At 50.0% G+C, this 25,618-nt stretch overlaps 1 protein-coding gene and 1 pseudogene across 2 annotated transcripts in view; both read left to right on the top strand.

The window, feature by feature from the left end:
* Positions 1–6,187: 6,187 nt before the first annotated feature.
* Positions 6,188–7,025, top strand: LOC119955767 (annotated as a pseudogene).
* Positions 7,026–15,061: 8,036 nt separating this feature from the next.
* Positions 15,062–25,618, top strand: part of ftsj1 (FtsJ RNA 2'-O-methyltransferase 1) — a 33,571-nt gene continuing 23,014 nt past the window's right edge. The window contains exons 1-4 of one of the 2 annotated variants that reach the window (XM_038782140.1): positions 15,062–15,196; positions 16,160–16,293; positions 18,334–18,403; positions 25,024–25,126. In XM_038782140.1, the coding sequence (XP_038638068.1) occupies positions 16,173–16,293; positions 18,334–18,403; positions 25,024–25,126 (294 nt within the window). In that variant the 5' untranslated portion in view covers positions 15,062–15,196; positions 16,160–16,172. Of the gene's footprint in view, positions 15,197–16,058; positions 16,082–16,159; positions 16,294–18,333; positions 18,404–25,023; positions 25,127–25,618 lie in introns of those variants that run through there. The other variant, XM_038782142.1, reaches the window with a different exon arrangement.

The following is a 25,618-nucleotide window of genomic DNA, read 5'->3' as shown; positions in this document are numbered from 1 at the left end:
GTTCCGACATATAATTTGCTGTAAAAGTCCTGAAACACCTCATTCACCCCCACTGGGACCAGGACTGTGATCTCACCTCTACTCTTTACTCTGCCTACCTCCCTGGCTGCCTCCTTTTTTCTGAGCTGGTGTGCTAACATTCAGCTTGCCTTTTCCCCACTCATAGATCGCCCCTCTTGCCTTCCTCAGCATTTCCACCGCCTTCCCTGTAGACAATAGCCGAAACTCCACCTGTAAACTCTGCTGCTCCATCAGTAGCCCCGCGTCCGGGGCCTCCGAGAATCTCGTGTCCACCCGGAATATTTCCTCAACTGACCTATCCCTCGCAGCCCGTTCCATCTTTTCTCTGTGGGCCGTATCGAGATTAATTCCCCACTAACCACTGTCTTCAATGCTTCCCAAACCATTGCTGCAGAGATCTCCCCCATATCCAAAGTCCAAAGATGTGCAAGTTAGGTGGATTGGCCATGATAAATTGCCCTTAGTGTCCAAAATTGCCCTTGGTGTTGGGTGAGGTTACTGGGTTATGGGGATAGGGTGGAGGTGTTAACCTTGGGTAGGGTGCTCTTTCCAGGAGCCGGTGCAGACTCGATGGGCCGAATGGCCTCCTTCTGCACTGTAAATTCTATGATCTATGTATCATTTGTTTCCAGGTAGTTCTGGATGGACTTGTTCAGCAGCCCACAGACTGCTTTGTCTGCTAACAACCCTGCATCCAGCCTCCATTGCGGGCGTTGTCCTCTCTCCAAGCTAACCCGTAGATCCACCCAATGTGGGGTATGATCCGACACCGCGATTGCCAAGTACTCAGTACCACCACCCGCCGTATTAGCGACCTGCTCAGAACAAAAAAGTAAATCCGAGAGTACACCTTACGGACATGTGAGAAAAAAGAAAACTCCTTCACCCTTGACAGTGCAAACCTCCATGGGTCTACTCCCCCCATCTGTTCCATAAACCCCTTCAATTCCTTTGCCGTGGCTGGCACCCTCCCTGTCCTGGATTTTGACCGGTCCAATTCCAGATCAATGACTGTGTTAAAATCTCCCCCCATGATCAAGTTGTGTGCCTGTAAGTCTGGGATCTTACCTAACACCCGCTTCATAAATTCCACATCATCCCAATTCGTAGCACATACGTTCATGAGTATCACCTGCACCCCCTCCAGCTTCCCACTCACCATTATGTACCTGCCCCCGTGTCTGAGACGTATCTCTCTGCCTCGAATGCCACCCGTTTATTCACCAGAATCGCTACCCCCATGGTCCTTGAGTCCAGCCCTGAGTGGAATACTTGGCCAACCTACACCTTCCTCAATTGGGGTCTCACGGTAGCATGGTGGTTAGCATCAATGCTTCACAGCTCCAGGGTCCCAGGTTCGATTCCCGGCTGGGTCACTGTCTGTGTGGAGTCTGCACGTCCTCCCTGTGTGTGCGTGGGTTTCCTCCGGGTGCTCCGGTTTCCTCCCACAGTCCAAAGATGTGCGGGTTAGGTGGATTGGCCGTTCTAAATTGCCCGTAGTGTAAGGTTAATGGGGGGATTGTTGGGATACGGGTTATGTGGGTTTAAGTAGGGTGATCATTGCTCGGCACAACATCGAGGGCCGAAGGGCCTGTTCTGTGCTGTACTGTTCTATGATCTATGATCAATCTAGTCTGGTCTGTAACCTTTAGGTATGTCAGGTATGTTTAGGTATGTAACATTGCCACGTCTGCCTTCAGCTCCCTCAAATGTGGGAACACGCGAGCCCTCTTGCCCGGCCCATTCAGCCCTCTAAAGTTTAATGTAATCAGCCTGGTCGGAGGACTTCCCGCCCCCTCCACCCTGCCGACTAGCCATCACCCTTTTTAGGCCAGCCTCTAGCTCGCATCCCTGGCCTCCTCGAGCCCCGCCATCAGGCATCCTCCATCCCCAACCTCCCATTTGTCCTCTGGTAACAGTTCCTCTCCTATCAGCAAAGCAGCTTCCCACCCCCTCCCTCCCCCGAGTAACAGCACTAGAAACCCAACCCCCCCCCATATCAAGCTCAAGATGATCTCCTGCTCGCCCCCACTGTGCTTCCATGAGACAGCTGACCAAGCTGACCTGATAGCTTCCACCCATGGCACCAAACAGGCTGTCTCCCCATTGTTCTCTCACCTCTTCCCCCCCACTTTAACATACATATTCAAAGTATCAGATTCCCCAGTAAGCAAACAGCGGAAAAAACAGTGGAAAAGCAACCACAGAAAAAACAACCACAGAAAGCCGCCCTCCCCCTCCCACCCCCCACCCAGCTCCCAGTAAGACAAAGTTAACTTCAGCCATCTAAACCGCCCCTTATTGCACATAACACTACTTCTTCAAACCAGCATAAAAGTGATTGTCAACAGATCGCCATTGCAGTACTCTCCCCGAGGATCCAGTGTCTTTAGTTCACATCCAGTCTTTTTTCCCTGATGAAAGTCAATGCATCGTCCGGTGTTTCGAAGTAAAATTCCCGGTCCTCATATGTGACTCACAGACACACTGGGTACAGCATCCCGAACTTCACCCCCTTCTTAAAGAGGGCCGGTTTTGCCCAGTTAAACCCGGCTCGCCTCTTGGCCAACTCCACTCCCAGGTCTTGATAACTGCGCAGCTCACAATTCTCCCAGCTGCTGCTCCGTTGTTTCTTGGCCCACCGCAGAACGTGTTCCTTATCCAGGAATCGGTGCATACGTACCACCATCGCCTTCAGTGGCTCGTTCACTCGGGGCTTCTTCACGAGGGCTCTGTGCGCTCTATCCAGTTCCGAGGGAACACCTCAGCCACCATCAACCTCCCCAGCATGTTCGTCACATAGGCCCTCGCATCCGATCCCTCACTACCCTCAGGGAGGCCAACGATTCTCAGGTTCTGCCTCCTGGATCTGTTCTATAGTCCTCCAGCTTCTTCTGCATTCTTTTCTGGTGGTCATTCATCATCTCCACCGTGGTCTCCAACACGGTTATGTACTCCTTGTGCTCGGACACCTTTTTCTCCACCTCCTGAATCGCACGTCCATGGATTTCTTAATTCTGCACAACCTGATCAACCGAAGCCTTGATCGGGTCCAGCGTGTCCTTAAGCTTGGCGAAGCAATCTTCAAAAAACTTCACCAGCTGCTCCATCAACCACTGTGCCGCCTCCTTGCGGCCCTGCTGCTAGGCCATGCTTTCCTACGTTGCCAGCTCGGCTCGCATCTTCCTTGTAGAACTTTGTCTTCTTACACGGCCACTTCTGGTCCAATTCTCCAGACACTGGTTGGGGATTTCTCCTCACCGTCTCACTCGCCACCGATTCATCCAATAAAATCCAGGGAAAAAAGGGGGAGTAAAAGGTCCAAAAGTCCGTCACAGGCAGAAGCTATCAAATGTGCGACGCACTCCTCCATAGCCGCCACCGGAAATGCATGTAGGCTACCTTAAAAGCAGTGAGCCTGCACCAGAGACGGCCCCTCCGGATGCGTCAGCCCTCCCTCTTACCCGCAACCCAAGGACAAAGAGGCAACATTCCCCCAGGGGCCCAGACACACAGAAGCACAGATGCTGAGACACAAGCGTCCAACAGTTTAACCAGGAGTGATTGCCAACGGCACCTCCAGACGATCTGCGACGAAGCTAAACTTCCTAACGCATTACACGCTCTCCGGCCCAGCCCCGCAACCATCAGAAGCACAACCACAGGCGACACAAAGAAGAGGGCTTCCTCTATCCTCTACGACAGTGGGACTTGTGGACTTCAGGGAGAAGGGATCTTATAATCCCCACGCGATCCATGGGGACAACCCAATTGACCTCTCTTTGGGGCTTGTGGAATACAAGCTCCCCCACTGAGTGGAGGAAGCCCTACGTGGTGCTCATTGAAATACACAGATAAAGCCAACCAGGAAGGGGACAGACATCTTCGGACAGTCCGGCTAGGACTAGTTGTTATCCCCGCCGCTTTGCAGCTTGCATTTACTTTTGGAATAAATCAATGTGATTTAAATCTTTTTGGGACTTCTGTAATTATAATACTGTAAAGATTCACCTTTCAACAAAGAGCTGTTTGGAGGAGTTCTTCCCGCTGTTAGGGGGTTGATATTTATTCTTCAGTTATCATTACACAAAAACAGGTGATCAGGTTGTTCTCACCTTGCTGAAAGGGGAAGCTTACTGTGCACCAATTGGCTGCTGTGTTTCCCACATTACGACTGTGTCTGTAATTGAACAATGTATTTCATTGGCTTTAAATCACTTTGGGGCATCTGCTGGATGTGAAAGTCTCGACAGAAATGCAAGTCTTTCTTTTTGTGTGTTAAATAGAGGGAGGGCAGGTTGAGAATATTGGCATTTTCCAGCACATCCTGCCATCTAGTGGGAAGACTGTGCAAGGACAAGTGCTTGTTGACAGGAGAACTTGCTTGTTGGCAGGTTATTGTGGATTATCAAAAAGATCATGGGGTCTCAACTATTGACAATCTCATAAATTAGACAAAGAGACCAAGAGTAATGTGTCTCAGTTTGGAATATAATGTGGATTAGGATGAGCTATTAAGAAATGAAAAGCAGAATATTTTAAAAAGGCATTTAAATGTGGTGTTTAGTCAGAGTTGTGTGTGCTTGTACAAGGAATATAGAATGTTAGTGTGAAGCCATTTTTTTGCAAGAACAATGGTGTACAGTAATAAAGATGTCTTGCTTCCATTGTACAGGATTTGGAGAGATCACATCTGCAATACTGTACACAGTTTTAGTCTCCACATTTAAAAAAAAATCTTTATCATTGTCACAAGTAGGCTTACATTAACACTGCAATGAAGTTACTGTGAAAATCCCCTAGTCGCCACATTCCGGCACCTGTTCGGGTACTCAGAGGGATAATACAGTCTGTTCAATTCACCTAACAAGCACATCTTTCGGGACCTGTGGGAGGAAATCGGAGGAAACCCACGCAGACACTGGGAGAACGTGCAGACTCCGCAGTTACCCAAACCGGGAATCAAAACCGGGACCCTGGCGCTGTGAAGCAACCGTGCTAACATCTACCAATGTTTGTGCATGTTATGCGCTCCTGCTAGCCTGCAGCATTGTGCTGAGTCCGTGTTTACAGCTAGACATCTGCCCTATAGGAGTTCCCATTTGTCCACCTGCATATAGACCTAAGTGACTCCCGAAATACCTGTTAGAGGGTAACGGCTATGTGAGAACAGAGATGTATGTCAAGGTCCCTGAATTAAGGGAGATGCCACTCTGGACCTAAAGGTCTGGCTAGCATGACTTGCCCAAATCCTTGAGACACCTATCTGATGGGTAATCATAGTTATATCATTATTTGATTGTGAAAATGTCAATAGTGTGCCTGGTTTCCATGTGGACAATTGAGACCTCCAGACTGAAAATGTGGAGGCCAGAAATGGAATCAGAGCTAAGCTCCACGTCTGATGAGTGCTGTTAATGATCAACTAAGTAACTAATGCTGAAATGCGGTATCTGTATTCTCAGGCCCATAGATATGAAGGCTAGGCTGTACAGGAAAAGCTCCTGTACAGCACTGCGCACAAGCAGTGGGAGAGGGCGCATCCGGAGTGGGCACAGACAGTGAGCTTTAAACGGGCATTTGAAGCACAGTAGGAACTGAATAAGTCTTTCCCTCTTTTCTGTTTGTAAGTTTAGTGGTCCAGTTAGAAGGTTAATAAGGAGCCTCCACACCCAGATAACTGACCATCAGTTAGCAGGCCATCACCTGAAGCCTGATTAGGAGTCAAGAGGTATGGATTACTTGCTTTTGAAGCTTAACTGGTGAATCATCTGAGACCATCTCAGCCCTATTTAAAAAAGGGTTTCAAAGTGTTTATGGGCGATTGGCCATTTATGAGGGAGATGGGTGGAGCGGACACGTAGCGGTTTCTACACCCAGAGGCCAAATAGTTCTCTTTCTTCTTGCCGGTGCATAAGGTGTATTCACGTACTGATTTTTCTGTTACGGGGAGGTTCCTGTTGCCGGGGGTGCTGAGAGCGGAATATTTGGCAATTATAATTTCAGATCATGCCCCGCACTTGGTGGATGTGGTGCTGGAGAGGGGCCAGAGTTTAGATGTAGGGTTGTTAGCAGATCTGGAGTTTTGTGTGAGGGTGGCAAAGGTGATTGATGAGTATGTCAGATTTAATAAAAATGAGGAGGTCTCGCCGTCAGTGTTGTGGGAGGTGTTGAAAGTGGTTGTGCGGTCCCTTTTGGTTCGCCGCGGCGCCGCGAGGGGAAATGGTGGCGCAGATCTCCAAGAAGCGAAAGTTCGTGGCGGACGGCATCTTCAAGGCCGAGCTCAATGAGTTCCTGACCCGGGAGTTGGCCGAGGACGGCTACAGCGGAGTGGAGGTGCGAGTCACACCCACCAGGACCGAGATCATCTTCTTGGCCACCAGGACTCAGAATGTGCTGGGTGAGAAAGGGCGTTGAATCCGTGAGCTCACAGCCGTTGTTGAGAAGCGGTTCGGTTTCCCAGAGGTAAGTGTTGAACTCTATGCTGAAAAGGTTGCCACTCGAGGACTTTGTGCTATTGCTCAGGCAGAGTCCCTGCGTTACAAGTAGCTTGGAGGTCTGGCTGTGTGTAGAGCCTGTTATGGTGTTCCCCGCTTCATTATGGAAAGTGGAGCTAAGAGCTGCGAGGTGGTGGTTTCTGGAAAACTCAGAAGCCAAAGAGCCAAGTCCATGAAATTTGTTGATGGACTGATGATCCACAGCGGTGATCGAGTGAACTACTATGTTGATACAGCTGTGCGACATGTACTGCTCAGACAAGGTGTGTTGGGAATTATAGTTAAGATCATGCTTCCATGGGACCCAAGTGGTAAAATTGGACCCAAGAAACCGTTGCATTGTTGAACCTAAGGATGAAATCCTGCCAACTACACCCATTTCAGAACAGAAGGGAGGCAAACCAGAGCAACCTGTGATCCAGCAGCCTGCGCCTGTTCCAACTGCATAGTTGGTATGCCAACATATGAAAGAAGTTTCAAATTATCTGTATTTGTTTGAATAAAACATTTTTAAAAAGCAAGTGGCTGTGTGAGGAGAGATCATTGTACACAAGGTGCAGATGGATAGGGAGGCTGGGGAGGAATGTCAGCAACTGATTGATGAGATTCTGGAGGTTGACGGTAAACATGCGGAGGGTCGCATCCTGGTACTATTGGTTGGTAGAAAGGTATTGCAGATGCAGTTTAACCTGGTGACCATGGATAAGACGGTGCGCCAGCTGCAGCCCGCAAAGGAGGCGATTATAAATATGGGGAGAGAAGACCAGTCGCATTTTGGCTGGTCAGTTGAGATGGCAGGCAGCGTCCCGAGAGACTGTTCAGGTGTGGAGTATGGAAGGAGGGCTGGTGGCTGCCAGTATTGAAGGTCAATACTGTGTTTGAGCCATTCTATGAGAGGCTGTATAGGTCTGATCTACTGGAGGATGAGTTGGACATGAAAAAGTTTTTGGAGAGGTTGGAGTGGCCCACATTGAGGAGGATCGGGAAAATTTAGAGGAATCACTGGGGGCAGAGGAAGTTCGGACAGCAATCAGAAATATTGGGCCGAAAGTTGGAAGTCTATATAAAGATTGCCGACCGTCTGGTACCGTTGTTAGTGGAGGGATTTGAGGGGTAGGATTAAGGCGGATAAACGGAGGTGGAATAGCCTCCCTCCCTCTGTCCTTGGTAGGCCGACAGCAGTCCGTTAAGATTTCGGTCCTTATTCCAATGCTTGCCATTTTTTTTGCCAATTAAGTTATTTTGCAGGGGTGAAGAGGCTGATTTCACCCTTTATTTGGGAGGGTAAGGTTGCTAGGATTCGTCGGTCGGTCCTGCAAAGGGACCAGCAGTCAGGGCGCTTGGCATTGCCGAGCTTGACCAACTACTATTGGGCAGTGAACATGGAGAAGGTGTTGGGCTGGTGTGGAATTGAAGGCAGTGTGGGTGAGGATGGAGTCGGGCCAATATAAGGGGACGGGGCAGCGGGCGCTGGCGACGGCCTCACTGCCATTCTCTCCAGGGAAGTATTTGGGTAATCCGGTGGTGGTTGTGACGTTGAACATCTGGCGTCAATTTCGGCAGCATTTTAAATTAGATAGGATATCGAAGTGGGTGCCGATTTGTGATGATTATATGTTTGAGCTGGCAAGACGGTGCCTGGTTTTGGGGCTGGGTGGATAAGGGGATGACTGGCATGTAGGACTTGATTTTGGAGGGACGATTCGCGAGCCAGGAGGAGCTGTCAGAGAAGTTTGGATTTTCATAGGTGGAATGTTTTAGATATCTGCAGGTGAGGGACTTTGCAGGGAAGGTTTTCCTGTTGTTCCGGTAGCGTCACCATCCTCACTGTTGAAAAGGGTTTTGACGCTCGCAAGTCTGGAAGGGAGGAGTACCTCAGGAATTTACAGGAGGATAATGGCGGAGGATACTGCATCCCTAGTGGGGATTCAGGCCAAATGGGAGGAGGCGTTGGAGGGCATTAGCGGAGGGGGGTGTGATGTGAGGCCCTGTATAGGGTGAAAGCCACTTCGTCATGCGTGAGACTGGGGTTGATGATGTTGAAGGTGATACACTGGGCACACGTAACTAGGATTAGGTTTGTCGGTTGTTTGAGGGGGTGGAAGATAAGTTTGTGCGCTGTGGGAGGGGCTCGACAAACCAGGTGCATATGTTCTGGGCATGTCCTGAGCTGGTTCAGAATTTGAGTTTCCTTCTTCAGCACCAAGTCAGAGATTGTACAGATGGATTGAGAGCCCAGTCCTTTGTGGCCATATTTGGGGTGTTGGACCTGCAGAAGTTGCAGATGGGTGCTGGGGCGGATGTCTTAGCCTTCGCCTCATTGATCGCTCGCAGGTAGGTTCTGTTGGAGTGGAAATCAACTACCCTCAGTGTGGCTGGGGGATCTCATGAAGCTTTAGAATCTTGAGAAAGTTAAATACACGTTAAGGGGGCAATTGGGGGGTTCCACAAAGGTGGCCTTTTATTGTGTTCTTTACAATGCTAGTCACCATCAGCTATTAAGGGGAGGGGTGTTGATGCTGCCATGTTCGGTTGTTTGTTTTGTCTTATGGTTTTGTATTTATTTAAAAATGATTAATAAAAATATTTTTTGTACAAAATAAAATACAGGCCACATGATGAACAGCCTTTGCACACAAAACAATTCTTCTCAGTGTCTATCGCTCCAGATATGCAGGGTAAGACGGAACACAGAATAAACCAAACCTCCCAATCACGAGGAGCCAATATTTTTGATCCTGGGTCATTATGAAAGTTCATTCAATGAGCAACCAAGAACCAAACAGGCAAAACAGAGAGATCTTGCTCACAGAAACCTCCGCTAATTGTTTTATTCTTTCACAGAACACGGGCATTGCTGCCAAGGACTACATTTGTTGCCTATCCCTAATTGCCTATAGAGGGTCTGGAGTCAGGTGTAGGCAAAACTGGGTAAGGGTGGCAGACTTCCTGTGGTAGGAGGGATGTAGTTTCATTAGAGGCAGTTCAGAGTAGGTTCACTAGATTGATTCCAGAGATGAGGGGTTTGCCTTATGAAGAGAGATCGAGCAGTTCAGGCCTACACTCTCTCAAGTTTAGAAGAATGAGAGGAGATTTAATTGAGGTTTATCTGATGATAAAAGGTATTGACAAAGTAGCTGTAGAGAGGATGTTGCCTCTTGCGGGACAATCTAGAACGAGAGGTCATAGTCTCAGGATAATGGGGAGCAGATGTAAAACAGAAATGGGGAGAAATTACTGCTCTCAAAGAGTCATGAATCTGTGGAATTCACTCCCCCAGAGTGCAGTGGATGCCAGGACATTGAGTAAATTTAAGGAGCAGATGGACAGATTTTTAATGAGTAATGGGTTGAAGGGTTATGGAAAACGGGCAGGAAAGTGTTGAGGTCGACAGGAGATCGGTCATGATCGCATTGAATGGCGGAGTGGGCTAGAGAGGCTGGATTGCCCCGACACCTGTTCCTTGCTCTATGTTCCTTCCTGAAAGCTGGGTCTCTGACCTGCGAGTGGGTCGCGGGCGAAATGTCAAAAGGGTTGCAGAGCAACAGTTTTCAAAGGTAACATGCGCGGGGCCCCTTTCAACTGCTAACAATCTGTAAAAGAGAGCAGCAGTGATCCAAATTTTGGTGTTATGGCAGAAAATTGTGAGGGTGCAGCAATATATCAGAACATCAATAAAATAACTAGTTGGTTAGCGAGTAAATACGGAAAGCTACCAAGAATACAGGCAGATATGATCCCCAGGTCGTCTGGTAACTTCTTACAGCTCATATTACTCACTATTTGCTAGGTTTTGACGGTAGCTGGCCCCGAGAGTCAAAAGCAGGGCCTTGCCTCATGTTTGATCATTGGTGATCACAGAAAGTGAAGTGATGATGGCAGAAACTTCACCCAAGAGGTTTAACTAGGATTGTGTTTCAGAATGTAAATTGTGGAAGTGCATGAATAAATAGTCGTGGTCAATAAAACATTGGCTGTTTTTCAAGTGTTAGGTGGGGAAATAAGTGGACAATTGAGAGCCTTCCAGGTGGTACGGTGCCACAGTGGTCAGCATTGCTGCCTCACAGCACTAGCCATCCGGGTTCAATTCCCGTCTTGGGTAACTGTGCGGAGTCTGCACATTCTCCCCGTGTCTGCATGTGTTTCTTCCGGATGCTCCGGTTTCCTCCCACAGTCCAAAGATGTGCAGGTTAGGTGGATTGGCCGTGCTAAATTGACCCTTAAGTGTCCAAAGATATGCAGGTTAGGTGGGGATATTGGGTTACGGTGATAGGGCCAAGGTAGAGCGCTCTTTGGCGGGTCGGTGCAGGCTTGATGGGCTGAATGACTTCCTTCTGCACTGTAGGGATTCAATGGACATCTATGGAATGTATAGTAAGTATACCCAACAATACAAATTAGAAAGTGGTTGAGGAAATAATTAATATCTGAGAAAACTTTGTTCAATATCCAATGGCGACCAGAACAGTTAGTATGTCAGTTGTCTGTGGGGCAGCTTTCATGTTGTCAACATTCATTAATATTGATGAACTTATTTCTAATGGTGTACTCTGAAGTTGAATAAACTTTGCAGAAATTGAATTGCATTAAGCTAATTATAAATCAATATATTAACATCATGATCTTCAGATTTGTGGCTGTTTTATTTACAAGAACCACATAAGCCTCTCTCCCAGTGTTACCTGTTCTTTGTTCTCCTCTCCTCAATCTTCATCCTTCACTTCTTTATTTCCTCGAGGCAGTGTCCCACGATGAATGCAGGTTCTTCAGTATTTCTCATGAGTAACTATTCGTCATCAGTGACCCTAGACAGTGAACCTTTATAGCTAGTAGGACATCACCGGCACTCTGATGTCCTCACTCAATGCTGACATAAACTCATGCACCAACACTAATAATGAACCAATATATTAATATCATTATCTTCAGATATGTGGCTGTTTTATTTACAAGAGGTAACGGTAAGGTAAAGTCACCATAGCCCCAGATGATCATCGGCTGCTTCCCCCTTTGTGTGATTCTGAAGGTCAGCCGGCATGGGGTCGGATGGCATGTGTTTGGAAGGTCGGCCAGCGTGGGTCCCGAAGGTCGGCCAGTGTGGGTCCCAAAGGTCGGCAAGCGTGGGTGCCGAAGGTCGGTCAGCGTGGGTCCCGAAGGTCGGCCAGTGTGGGTCCCAAAGGTCGGTCAGCGTGGGTCCCGAAGGTCGGCCAGTGTGGGTCCCGAAGGTCGGCAAGTGTGGGTCCCGAAGGTCGGCCAGTGTGGGTCCCGAAGGTCGGCCAGTGTGCGTCCCGAAGGTCGGCCAGCGTGGGTCCCGAAGGTCGGCCAGTGTGGGTCCCGAAGGTCGGCAAGTGTGGGTCCCGAAGGTCGGCCAGTGTGGGTCCCGAAGGTCGGCCAGCGTGGGTCCCGAAGATCGGCCAGCGTGGGCCCCGAAGGTCGGCCAGCGTGGGTCCCGAAGATCGGCCAGTGTGGGTCCCGAAGGTCGGCCTCCCTATCTGTAGTCTCCTCCAGCCCCTACAGCCCTCCCTATCTCTGTAACCTCCACCAGACCCGACAACCCTCCCTATCTCTGTAACCTCCTCCAGCCCCTGCAGCCCTCCCTATCTCTGTCACCTCCTCCAGCCCCTATAACCCTCCAAGATCTGTTCTCCTCTAATTCCGGCTTCTCAAGTTTCCCTGGTTCCCATCTCTCCACCATTGGCAGCCATGCCTTCTGCTGCCTGGATGCCTGAAGCTCTTACATTCCCTCCCTAAACTTCTCCACCTCTTTCTCTCTCTAAAATTACTCTCTGAATCATACCTCCTCTGTTTAAATATCTTCTTACAAAGCTCAGTGCCCAAATTGAGAAGATTCCCATGAATGTCCTTGTGATACTTTACTATTTTCAAGGTGCTACCTAAATACAAGTTATTGCTGATCCTGGTGGTGGGACATTTCTGAAAGTCACGGGCTCACAGAGGTAATTCAGTTCCTTTGCTGAACTCACATTCCATCTTTGCAATAAACAGTTAAATACAAACATTATTCACAATATTAGTTCAACAGCTAAATTACAAAACTTACAGTTATTGTGAAGTCCAGATGCAGGGCAGGTTGGAGTACTGGAGTTTCTCTTGAAGTCTGACATTAGGCTCTCTAGTACTGCCACTGGCAGGGAGGTATTATTGCAGCGTGACATGTTTACATGGCAGTTCCCATTGTAAACATGGACATCAGCAACATTGAATAGAAACAGTGCAGAATTTACAGTGCAGAAGGAGGCCAATCAGCCCATCGAGTCTGCACCGGCCCTTGGAAAGAGCACCCTACTTAAGCCCACGCCCCCACCCTATCCCTTGATGCCAGTAACCCCACTTAACCTTTTTGCACAATAAGGGCAATTTATCATGGCCAATCTATCTAACCTGCACATCTTTGGACTGTGGGAGGAAACTGGAGCACCCGGAGAAGATCCACGCAGACACGGGGAGAACGTGCAGACTCCGCACAGACAGTGACCCAAGCCGGGAATCGAACCTCGGACCCTGGAGCTGTGAAGCAACTGTGCTAACCACTGTGCCGCCCCATTGGGTAGGAAGGCATTAAATGAAAGGAGGGTGTTGTAGATGGAAACTGCACATTCCCCTCCTCCTTCCCAACTATCCTACAATTTGTTTCCCCTTCAAATATTTATCCATCGCCCCCTTTTGAGCGTCCCTATTGAATCTGCTTCCACTGCCCTTTCAGGCAGTGCCTTCCAGATCACAACAACTCGATGTTCAAAAAATTCTTCTCATTCCCCCTTTGGTTCATGAACCAATCTCTCCAACCTATGTCTCCTCTGGTTACTGAGCCTCTTGCCACTGGAAACACATTGTCATTTACTCTATCAAAACCCCCTCGTGATTGTGAACGCCTCAATTAAATCTCCCGATAACCTTCTCTGCTCTAAAGATAATAATCCCAGTTTCTCCAGATTAACTGAGGTCCCTCACCCCTGGAACTCAACTGATAAATCTTCTCCAAGTCATCATTCCTAAAGTGTACGGCCGAGAATTGGACACAATGAGTTAGTTTCAGCAAAACGTCTTCACTTTTGTAATCTGCATCTCTATTGATAAATCCCCCCTTTGTAAACAGCTTCTTCAACCTGTCCTGTCACCTTCAGTATCATTTATTTTGTATTCACCTTCTCTTTCTTTCCACCAAAATGGCCTCTTTTCAGGCGTCATTGTTTAGAGCAGACATAAGAACATAAGAACTAGGAGCAGGAGTAGGCCATCTGGCCCCTCGAGCCTGCTCCGCCATTCAATTAGATCATGGCTGATCTTTTGTGGACTCAGCTCCACTTTCCGGCCCGAACACCATAACCCTTAATCCCTTTATTCTTCAAAACCCTTCTGCATTGTAGGAATTAAACCCCATCATCCCAAATCCAGTGCTGATCATCCTCAATCGAGTGTCCATCATCCCCCATCCAGTGTCCATCATCCCCACCCAGTGTCCTTCATCCCCACCCAGTGTCCTTCATCCCTCACCGTGTCCTTCATCCCCCACCCAGTGTCCATCATCCCCCACCCAGTGTCCATCATCCCCCATCCAGTGTCCATCATCCCCAATCCAGTGTCCATCATCCCCAATCCAGTGTCCATCATCCCCAATCCAGTGTCCATCATCCCCAATACAGTGTCCATCATCCCCACCCAGTGTCCTTCATCCCCCACCCAGTGTCCATCATCCCCCACCCAATGTCCACCATCCCCCACCCAGTGTCCATCGTCCCCCACCCAATGTCCACCATCCCCCACCCAGTGTCCATCATCCCCATCCAGTGTCCATCATCTCCATCAAGTGTCCATCATCCCCTAGTCCCGACCCAGTGCCACAACCCCACCCAGTGTCCTTCAACCCCCACCCAGTGTCCACCATCCCCATCAAGTGTCCATCATCCCCATCCAGTGTCCACTATCCCCCATCCAGTGTCCTTCATCCCCCACCCAGTGTCCACCATCCCCATCAAGTATCCATCATCCCCAATCCAGTGCCCACTATCCCGACCCAATGCCATCAACCCCACCCAGCGACCATCTCCTATCCAGTGCCCTTCACCGCCACCCAGTGCCCACCATCTCCAATCCAGTGTCCTCCATCCTCATCCAGTGTCCTCCATCCTCATCCAGTGTCCTCCATCCCCATCCAGTGCCCACCATCCCCCACCCAGTGCCCATCCCCTTCCCGCCGCCATCTTGATTGAAGGAGTCTAACGGTCGCCCCGCGCGCCGGCGGCCGTTTGAACTGAGCGCGCGCCGGGGGGGGGGGGGGGGGGGGGAGAGGAGCCAACGGCCGCGCGCTGCTCGATAGCGCCCCCGACCTTCCCCCCCGCTGGCCACAGGCGGTACTGCACCCACTCCCCGCATCCCCTCACACAACAAAACAAATCCTCAGTAACTAAAACGAAAAAGGCTGGAGTTTTCAGACGTTATCTCTTTTAAAAAAAACAATAATTGAAAGAGATATTTTTTAAAAATCCCTCGCCCGGGAATTTGGAGGGTTGAGGTCGACTTTTACACAGGCGAGCCTGAGGCTCCTGTCAGACCGGGGTCCTCCCTGCGGGGCGGGGAGCCGCTAATTGAGCAACAGTGAAGGGGCGGGCGGAGCGACAGGCTGAGGGGCATGGAAACAAAATGGCCGCCTGGTCCAGGTAGAGGGTGCTGCTTTCACTCAATTCAGGATAGTTCCAGGCAGGGAGCACTCAGCAGCTCAGGCAGCAGCTGGGCAGGGGGAGAAGGCATTCAGGTTTCAGAGGCAATGAGTTTTATTTATAGCTGTAGGCTGGGTGAGGAGGAGGAAGAAGGAGGCAGGCAGGGGAGGAAGATGGTCAGTGTGGTATGCCATTGGTGATCGCCTTCACTGGGCAAGGTGCATTGGGGGGTGGGTAAGGGGGAGGTTACGCCATGGAGCGGATAAGACACTAGTTGCATATGTGGCCAAAGGACTGCATTTCACTGGCATTGTATTCCTGGGATGTGGGTTTCACTGGCTAGCCCAGCATTGGTTCCCCATCCCTAATTGCCCCTTGGAACTGAGTGACATACTCAGGCAATTTAAGAGGGACGTGTTGACTGTGTGTGAGTCTAGAGTCACATGTAGGCCAGACCGGGTAAGGACAGCAAATTTCCTTCCCTGAAGGACATTCGTGAACCAGATGGGCTTTTGTGGCAATTGATGATAGTCGCGTTATTCTTTCATTGCTGGCTAGCCTGGCATTTTTTGTCTCCCCCCCCCCCCCCCCCCCCAATTGCCCCTTCAGAAGGCGGTAGTGGGGAGCTACCATTTTGAACTGCTCCAGCCCGCGTGGCGTAGGTACACCCATAGTGCTGTCAGCGAAGAGTTCCAGGATTTTGCCCCAGGCATCTGCTGCCCTTGTCTTTGGGGGGGGGGGGGGGGTTTGGTGAGTACCCGCAGTGAATCTTGTAGACACGGCTGCCACTGTGCGTCGGCGGCTCTTCGAACGCCCTCCCCCCTGCACTGTGTGTATTACTATAAGTGGCTGCAAAAGGAGGTGGACTGGGCTAGAAAGTGGCAGGTAAGAGTTGCGGTGGGATTGTAATGTTGAGATCTGGGATGTGTGGAGGCCATCACCTGTTCCCCCTCTTGTTTTCAGTTGCTGAGTAACAATGGGACGTTCATCAAAGGACAAAAGGGACATCTACTATCGCCTGGCAAAGGAGGAGGGATGGAGAGCGAGGAGCGCCTTTAAGCTGCTGCAGTTGGACGAAGAATATAGCCTTTTTCAAGGTAACGTGCCTCCATTGTTAAAGACCGCTGCACATTTTCTGCCAGCAGAGATGTTACCATAGCGATGTTGAGGACAAAAAGAAGACCCCAAAGATGAGGGATATTTTTAGCTCCAAGGTTAGGTTGGGGAGGTCTTGTGGCGCAAGTGAGTTAGCGTCCCCTGCATCCGAGCCAGAGGCTCCGGGTTTGAGGCCCACCCCAGGCCTTGATGGCCAAGGAAGGTACATTCATAATGCGGCCAAACGGGTTGAGTGTGTCAACCTGCAAAATCCTTCCAAACAGGCCGCTGGTGGGCAGTAAAAGTGGGAGAGACTCCTAGTCAGCCACACGTGATGTGGAGTGGAGACCCCCTCAAGTTGGAAGCCCCTGGCGACAGATTAGCGTTCCGGGAAATACGAGCTATGGACACAGATGAAAATGCAACCATTAGGGCGCGAGGAGAGAATTTGGGGGTTAGGTTGAAGGAACCGGAGTTGTTCTCGTCGAAGCAAAGGCGGCCGAAGGGATATTTGATAAAGTTGCATACAATTAGGGCAGGTTTGGACAAAATAGTCTGGAAAAAAGGCTGTTTCCGTTAGCTGATTGCAGCTAATGGTTGAGCAATTAAAATCCCGTCCAATTATAGAAGTGGATATAGCGATGGTACGGACATGTGTTTGGGGCAGCACAGTAGCTTTGTGGATAGCACAATCGCTTCACAGCTCCAGGGCCCCAGGTTCGATTCCGGCTTGGGTCACTGTCTGTGCAGAGTCTGCACATCCTCCCCGTGTGTGCGTGGGTCTCCTCCGGGTGCTCCGGTTTCCTCCCACAGTCCAAAGATGTACAGGTTAGGTGGATTGGCCATGATAAATTGCCCTTAGTGTCCAAAATTGCCCTTCGTGTTGGGTGGGGTTACTGGGTTATGGGGATAGGGTGGAGGTGTTGACCTTGGGTAGGGTGCTCTTTCCAAGACCTGGTGCAGACTCGATGGGCCGAATGGCCTCCTTCTGCACTGTAAATTCTATGTAATTCTATGTAAAGACGAGGTGAGTTTGGGTTATGAGTGGGGGATGTGAGGAAGAACAATTATTTTGACGCAACGAATCATAACCATGGAACCGTAATATTCTTGCAGTGCAGAAGAAGGCCATTCAGCCCAGCGAGTCTGCACCAATCCCCTGAAAGAGCATCCCACTCAGGCCCAATCACCCGCCCCCAGCCCCACAACCCCACCTAACCTTTTGGATACTGGCCGTTCCAAATTGCCGCTTAATCTACTGTGGAAGGAAACCGGAGGAAACCCACGCAGACACGGGGAGAACGTGCAAACTCCACGCACAAATCACCTGAAGCTGGAATTGAACCCGGGTCCCTGACGCTGTGAGGCAGCAGTGCTAACTACTGCGCCGCCGATCTCAAACTCGCTGCCCACGAGGGTACTGGAAGCAGGACGATAAACGAGTTCAAAAGGAAACTGGGTGGAAACTTATGAGAAATTAATTCACAGGGCTACAGGGAGAGAGGGGGAAATGGAACCGACCGGATTGGTGTACAGAAGAGGCAGCACAGATTAGATGGCATGAATGTCCTCCTTCTGTGCCGTGAAGAATCTCTGACCATCCCAGGAGACAGAAAGTTGGTTGGTAACCCTTCTGTGATCGTACGCAGACCCGTCGTCGTCCCTTAATGTTTCACCAGCCGTAGCTTGAAGTTGAAGTGAGAGTGGATCAGGCGGGACTTTGAAGGCTGTTGTAGGCGAATAGCTCACCGGTTGGGTGGGAGGGGGGGCTTTGCACAAGGGACCGTCTGCACAAGGCAGGAGGCATGCGTTGGGAATGGAATGCGTGTCCTGAAGTGAATCTGTCCTGTCAGGACCTGGTGGAGAGGACTGCCGGGCAAAGGGAGATCCAGCGTTGACTCTCAAGGGGGTTGGATTGTGGCTACCGTCTGTCGGGATAGAGGGCGAGGGAGGCGGCACACTTTGTTTTCACTTCGATCGGTCTTTCACTCATTTTTGAAAGCAGTTAATCGTGTCAACAAATTAAATGTTTCTTCCGCCAGGAGTATGCAGGGCAGTCGATCTGTGCGCCGCTCCCGGGAGCTGGAGTCAGGTCCTGAGCCGCAAACTCAAGTAAGTTTCGGGATGGGGGGGGGGGGTCTTTCCCAATCTGCAACCCCCCTCTTTGGTCCACTTTCGTCTAAATGGCTATGCTTGCTGATTCAGTTTCACTGTGAACTGTAAGATTTTATGATTCAGCCCCTCGAGCCTGCTTGGCCAGTCAATCCGATCATCCACCTCGATTGCACCTCCGCTAGCCCATTCCCTCGGTGTCCCAACAATCCCTCAATCTCCTTCTCGAACAGATCCAACGCCGAGCTTGAGTCGAGATTGCCGACCTGCAGAGTGAAAAAAGACTTTCCTTGTCTCCATCCAAAATGGCCACCGCATTGTCCTGAGATCGCGACGCCCCCCCCAATGGTCCAGACAGAGTTTCTACCCGGGTAAGGGGAGGTGCGTTCGGGGGAGGTGGGGGAAATTTGGGGGGGGGGGGGGTGGTGAAACAGCCCCTCAGCGACAACCTTGTTAAATCCCTTTCAGAATTTTATATGTTTCATTGAGATCACCTAAACCGGTAGAAACCCATTTGAATGGTTAGAAAACCAGTTGGCAGACAGGAAGCAAACAGTAGGAATAAACAGTCTTTGTCCGAATGGCAGGCAGTGACCAATGGGGTACCCCGCAGGGATCGGTGCTGGGACCCTGCCTATTCCCAACATATATTAAGGATTTAGATGGGGGAGCTAGATCTCCAGTATGCAGATGATACCAAGCATACAGTAGTGGGCGGCACGGTAGCATTATGGATAGCACAATTGCTTCACAGCTCCAGGGTCCCAGGTTCGATTCTGGCTTGGGTCACTGTGCAGAGTCTGCACATTCTCCCCGTGTGTGCGTGGGTTTCCTCCGGGTGCTCCGGTTTCCTCCCACAGTCCAAAGCTGTGCAGGTTAGGTGGATTGGCTGTGATAAATGGGCTTAAGTGGGTTGGAGCAGACTCGATGGGCTGAATGGCCTCCTTCTACACTGTATGTTCTGTAGGCACTGTTGTGCTTTCTTGGTCGTAGCATCGATGTGGGTGGACCAGGACAGATTTTTGATGATCTAGGAATTTGAAGCTGTTAACCATCTCCACCTCGGCCCCGTTGATGCTGACAAGGGTGTGTACAATACTTTGCTTCCTAAAATCAATGTTCTTTAGTTTTACTGACATTGAGGGAGAGATTGGAGATTGTTGTCGCTGCACCACTCTACTAGGTTCTCTATCTCCCTCCTGTATTCTGACTAATTGTTGTTCGAGATCAGACCAACTACGGTCGTGTCGTCAACAAACGTGTAGATTGAGTTGGAGCCAAATTTTGCCACGCAGTCGTATGTTTAGAGGGAGTATAGTAGGGGGCTAAGTACGCAGCCTTGCGGGGTCCCGGTATTGAGGACTATCATGGAGGAGGTGTTGTTGTTTATTCTTACTGATTGTGGTCTGTGGGTCAGAAAGTTGAGGATCCAGTTGCAGAGGAAGGAGCCAAGTCCTCTAGGTTTAGGAACTTTGATATGAGCTTGTCTGGGATTATGGTGTTGAAGGCAGAGCTGTAATCAATAATGTCTGATGTAGGAGTCCTTGTTGTCGAGATGCTTCAGGGATGAGTGTAGAGCCAGGGAGATAGTCTGTGGTGGCGGTTGATTGCAGTCGATCAAGGCATTCTGGGAGTATGGAGGTGATGTGCCTCGTGACCAACCTCTGAAAGCACTTCATTACGATTGATGGAGAGTATTCCATTACATTTGTGACTTGTACCTTGTAGATGGTGGACAGGCTTTGGAAGAGTCAGGAGGTGGATTCCAGCCTCTGACCTGCTCTGGTAGCCACAGTATTTATATGGTTGGTCCAGATCAGTTTCTGGTCAATGGTAATCCCCCCCAGGATGTTGATAGTGGGGGGGGTTCAGAGATGGTAATGCTATTGAATGTAATGGGGCGATGGTTAGATTCCCTTTGATTGGAGATGGTCACTGTGTCTAACCAAGTGCAAATGTTCCTTGTCAGCCCGAGCCTGGATATTATCCAGGTCCTGCTGCATTTGTGCGTGGACTGTTTCAGTGTCTGAGGAGTCGCGAATGGTGCTGAACATCAACAAATACTCCACATCTGACATTGTGATGGAAGGGAGGTCATTGATTAAGCAGCTGAAGATGGTTGGGCCTCAGACAGTACCCTGAGGAACTCCTACAGTGATGTCCTGTGATTGAGATGACTGACCTCCAAATAACCACAACCAACCTCCGTTGTGCCGGATATGACCCCTAGCGGGAGGATCTCCTAGAACCTTATAAAATTCTAACAGGACGAGACCGAGTAGATGCAGGAAGGATGTTCCCGATGGTAGTGTGTCCAGAAACAGGGGTCACATTCTGAGGATACAAGGTAGACTATTTAGGACAGAGATGAGGAGAAATTTCTTCACCCAGGGAGTAGTCGGCCTGTGGAATTCGTTACTCAGAGGCCAGAGTCACAGTATAAATCTGAGTAGGTTACAGTGCAGACTTTACACTGAGTGCTGAATTTCTGTGCATTTGAGTGCTATAGTGAGGGTTTGGTCACTGAGGGAGTGCTGAATTTGGCTGCATTTGAGAGCTACAGTGAGGGTTTGGTGACTGAGGGAGTGCTGAATTTGGGTGCATTTGAATGCTATAGTGAGAGTTTGGTGATTGAGGGAGTGCTGAATTTGGGTGCATTTGAAATGAATGAAAATCGCTTATTGTCACGAGTAGGCTTCAATGAAGTTACTGTGAAAAGCCCCTAGTCGCCACATTCCGGCGCCTGTCTGGGGAGGCTGGTACGGGAAACGAACCGTGCTGCTTGGTCTGCTTTAAAAGCCAGCGATTTAGCCGAGTGAGCTAAACCAGCCCCTTGAGGGAGTTAGGTGAGGAGGGAGTAAGGTGCTCCTTTCATTTTGTTTCCTACACTTCCTCAAAGAGTGAAGGAAGCCGGGAGTTTACGGAGAGTGCAGCTGACTGGGAGCAGAGTCGGAGGGCGGAGTTCCAGTTGGTCCACTGGGCAGCTATATTCTGTGAGATCAGAGGAAATAGAGGCTAGGGCAGTTGCATGCACCTCCTGTAGGATGTGGGTGGTGAGGGATACCACCTGTGTCCCCGCTGACTATACCTGCGGGAAGTGCACCCAACTCCAGCTCCTCCGAGACCTCATTAGGGAACTGGAGCTGGAGCTGGATGAACTTCAGATCATCCGGGAGGCAGAGGGGGTAATAGAGAAGAGTTACAGCAAGGTAACCACCCCCAAGGTACAAAAAAAGAGTAGCTGGGTTACAGTCAGAGAGGAAGGAAAACAGAGGGCAGACAGTGCAGGGATCCCTCGTGGCCGTTCCCCTTCAAAACAAGTATACCGTTTTGGAAGCTGTTGGGGGGGGGGGGGAATGACCTACCGGGGGAAGGCCCTAGCGGCCAGGTCTCTGCCACTGAGCCTGGCTCTGTTGCTCAGAAGGGAAGAGGGGAGAATAGAAAAGCAATAGTGATAGGAGACTGAATGGATAGGAGATTTTTTAGTCGCAAACAGGACTCCCGGAAGGTATGTTGGCTCCCGGCGCCAGGGCCAGGAATGTCTCAGATCGCGTCTACAGGATTCTTAAGGGGAGGGTGAGCAACCAGATGTTGTGGTGCACATAGGCACCAACAACATAGCTAAGAAAAGGGATGAGGGTCTAAAAAGTGATTTTAGGGAGTTCGTTTGGAAGCTAAAGAGCAGGACAAGCAGAATAGTGATCTCAGGATTGCCGCCAGTGCCACGTGCAAGTGAGGCAAGGAACAGAGAGCGAGTGCAGCTGAACACATGGCTTCAGGGCTGGTGCAGGAGGGAAGGCTTCAGATATGTGGATCATTGAGATATCTTCTGGGGAAGATATACTTCTGGGGAAGATATCTTCTGTACATGAAGGACGGATTGCACCTAAACTGGGGAGGCACCAATATCCTGGCTGAGAGGTTTGCCATAGCTCTTTGGGAGGGTTTAAACTAGTTTGGCAGGGGTATGGGAACCAGAGCTATGGAGCAGAGGACAGGATAGCTGTTGAACAGGCAGAAATAGTCTGCAGCAAGTCTGTGAGGAAGGATAGACAGTTGATAGGGCAAAGTTCAGTGGAATGGGTTAAAGTGTGTCTGATTCAGTGCAAGGAGTGTCAGGAATCAAGGAGATGAACTTAGAGCATGGTTTAGTACTTGGAACTACGATGTTGTGGCCATTATGGAGATATGGATTTCACAGGGGCAGGAATGGTTGTTAGATGTTTTCAGGGAGTGAGGTAAAAGAGGAGGGGGAGTGGCACTGTTAATTAGGGAGTGCACCACAGCTGCAGAAAAGGAGGTAGTAGGGGAGGGGTTGTCTACTGAGTCAGTGTGGGTGGAAGTCAGAAACAAGAAAGGAGCAGTCACTTTATTGGGAGTTTTCTATAGTCCCCCCAATAGCAGCAGAGAGATAGAGGGACAGATTGGGCGGCAGATCTAGGAAAGGTGCAGAAGTAACAGAGTTGTTGTCATGGGTGACTTCAACTTCCCTAATATTGACTGGAACCTCGTTACTGCAAATGGTTTGGATGGGTCAGATTTTGTCAGGTGTGTACAGGAAGGATTCCTGACTCAATATGTAGATAGGCCGACCAGTGGGGGAGGCCATATTGGACTTGGTGCTCGGCAACAAACCAGGCCAGGTGTCGGATGTCTCGGTGGGAGAGCATTTTGGTGACAGTGACCACAACTCCTTGACCTTTACCATAGTCATGGAGAGGGATAGGAACACACAATATAGGAAGGTATTTAATTGGGAGAGGGGAAATTATACTGCTATTAGACAGGAGCTGAGGGGAATAAAGTATGAACAATTGTTCTTGGGAAATGCACAACAGTAATGTGGGGGTTATTTTTTTAAAAATAAATTTAGATTACCCAATTATTTTTTCCAATTAAGGGGCAATTTAGCGTGGCCAATCCACCTACTCTGCACATTTTTGGGTTGTGGGGGTGAAACCCACGCAGACATGGGGAGAATGTGCAAACTCCACACGGACAATGACCCAGAGCCGGGATCGAACCTGGGACCTCAGCGCCGTGAGTCGGTTGTGCTAACCACTAGGCCACCGTGCTGCCCTATGTGGGGGTTGTTTAAGGAGCACTTGCTGCAAGTGCTGGATAGTTTTGTCCGACTGAGACGAGAAATGAATGGTAAGGTGAAGGAGCCTTGGATGACAAGGGAAGTGGAGCTTCTAGTCAAGAGGAAGAAGGAAGCTTACGTAAGGTTGAGGAAGCAAGGATCTGACTCTGCTCTAGAGGGTTACAAGGTAGCCAGGAAGGAACTCAAAAATGGACTGAGGAGAGCAAGAAGGGAGCACGGAAAAGCTCTGGTGGGAAGGATTAGGGAAAACCCCAAGTTCTACACTTATGTGAGAAACAAGAGGATGATCAGAGTGAGAGTAGGGCCGATCAGAGATAGTGGAGGGAACTTGTGCCTAGAGTCTGAGGAAGTAGGGGAGGCCCTAAATGAATATTTTGCTTCAGTATTTACTAGAGAGAGGGACCTCGTTGCTCATGAGAACAGTGTGAACCAGGTTAATAGACTCAAACAGGTTGATATTAAGAAGGAGGATGTGCTGGAAATTTTGAAAAGCATCAGGATAGACAAGTACCCTGGGCCTGACGGGATATACCCGAGGTTACTACGGGAAGCGAGGGAGGGGATTGCTGCGCCGTTGGCGATGATCTTTGCATCCTCACTCTCTACTGGAGATCATGATGTGGAGATGCCGGCGTTGGACTGGGGTGAGCACAACGCAGAATTGCCGAGCAAAAACTTTAGCTAAGTTCCGCACGCATGAGTGCGGCCTCAACCGGGATCTTGGATTCATGTCGCATTACATCCACTCCCCACCATCTGGCCTGGACTTGCAAAATTCCACCAACTGTTCTGGCTTGAGACAATTCACATCTCTTTAACCTGTGATTATCCCTCTCTCTGGATCTGTAATGATTTGATTACCTGCAAATTCTCGCATTCCAAGCATTGTCCGGCATCGCTGACTTTGTCTATATAAATGTTTCTGGATCATACCTCTCCATTCACCTGAAGAAGGAGCTGCGCTCCGAAAGCTCTTGTTTGAAACAAACCTGTTGGACTTTAACCTGGTATTGTAAGACTTCTTACTCTACTGGAGATGTCAGAGGTAGGTTCTTTACAGAGTGGTGGGGAATGCACTGCCAGCAGAGGTGGTGGGGTCAGAGTCATTGGGAACACTTAAGCGACTCTTAGAGGCCACGACCGCTACAGGCCGCACGGGAGACTTTGAGGAGACACAGTATTATTGCTACGTCGACCGTCATGGTGTAATTGCCGGTGATGGCCACCAGAAGGCTCTGAGGAACAATGTTATTTTTGTTATGTAAACTGTCATGGTGTAGTTACGGGTGATGGCCACTGGGAGGCTCCGAGGAGCCAAATAGTTTTTTGTATGTCAACTATCACTGTGTAGTTGCAGGAGCTGGCCACTGGGAGACTTGCTTCCAACTCGGAGACAAACCATGGCAACACCATGAGAGGCTTGCTAGAACTTTGACAAATAATAGCACCTCTTCCCACCCCCCACCCCCCCCAAAACCACCTGACCTTTCTATTCTTTTGCTCCTCTCCCCGCTAGGAGGGAAGATCCCAACAGCTCGGAAATCAAAATTGTTGCCGTGGATCTACAGGCCATGGCTCCGCTCCCTGGGGTCATCCAGATCCAGGGAGACATCACCAAGGTAACCTGGGGCAGGGGATACATTTGGGAATGCTTGTTGAACACTGTCACCGGGTTACAATCCAGACGTTCCATCCATCCTAACGGCACTAAGTGTGTACCCACACCACACCGACCGCAGCGGTTCAAGATGGTGGCTCCCAAGGCAAAATGGACTTTATTACAAGGGGGTTTAGACAACAGAAGTAGAGAGTCCTTGCTAAAAGGACCATGGTGAGACTGCACCTGGAGTACCGCACAGTTCCGTCTCCTTAAGGAGGGATGTTCTCGCGTCGGAGGCGGTCACTGAAGGTTCACTGGCCTGATTCCCGGGATGGAGGGGGTTGGCCCCGGGAGGAAGGGGTTGGCCCCGTGATGGAGGGGGTTGGCCCCGGGAGGCTGGCCCCGGGAGAAAGGGGTTGGCCCCGGGAGGAAGGGGTTGGCCCCGGGAGGAAGGGGTTGGCCCCGGGAGGAAGGGGTTGGCCTCGGGAGGAAGGGGCTGGCCCCGGGAGGA

This window comes from Scyliorhinus canicula, chromosome 21 (assembly GCF_902713615.1).
Source record: "Scyliorhinus canicula chromosome 21, sScyCan1.1, whole genome shotgun sequence".
Taxonomy (NCBI): Eukaryota; Metazoa; Chordata; class Chondrichthyes; order Carcharhiniformes; family Scyliorhinidae; genus Scyliorhinus; species Scyliorhinus canicula.
Note: the sequence above shows the minus strand (reverse complement) of the source record. Positions and strands in the feature narration are given on the sequence as shown.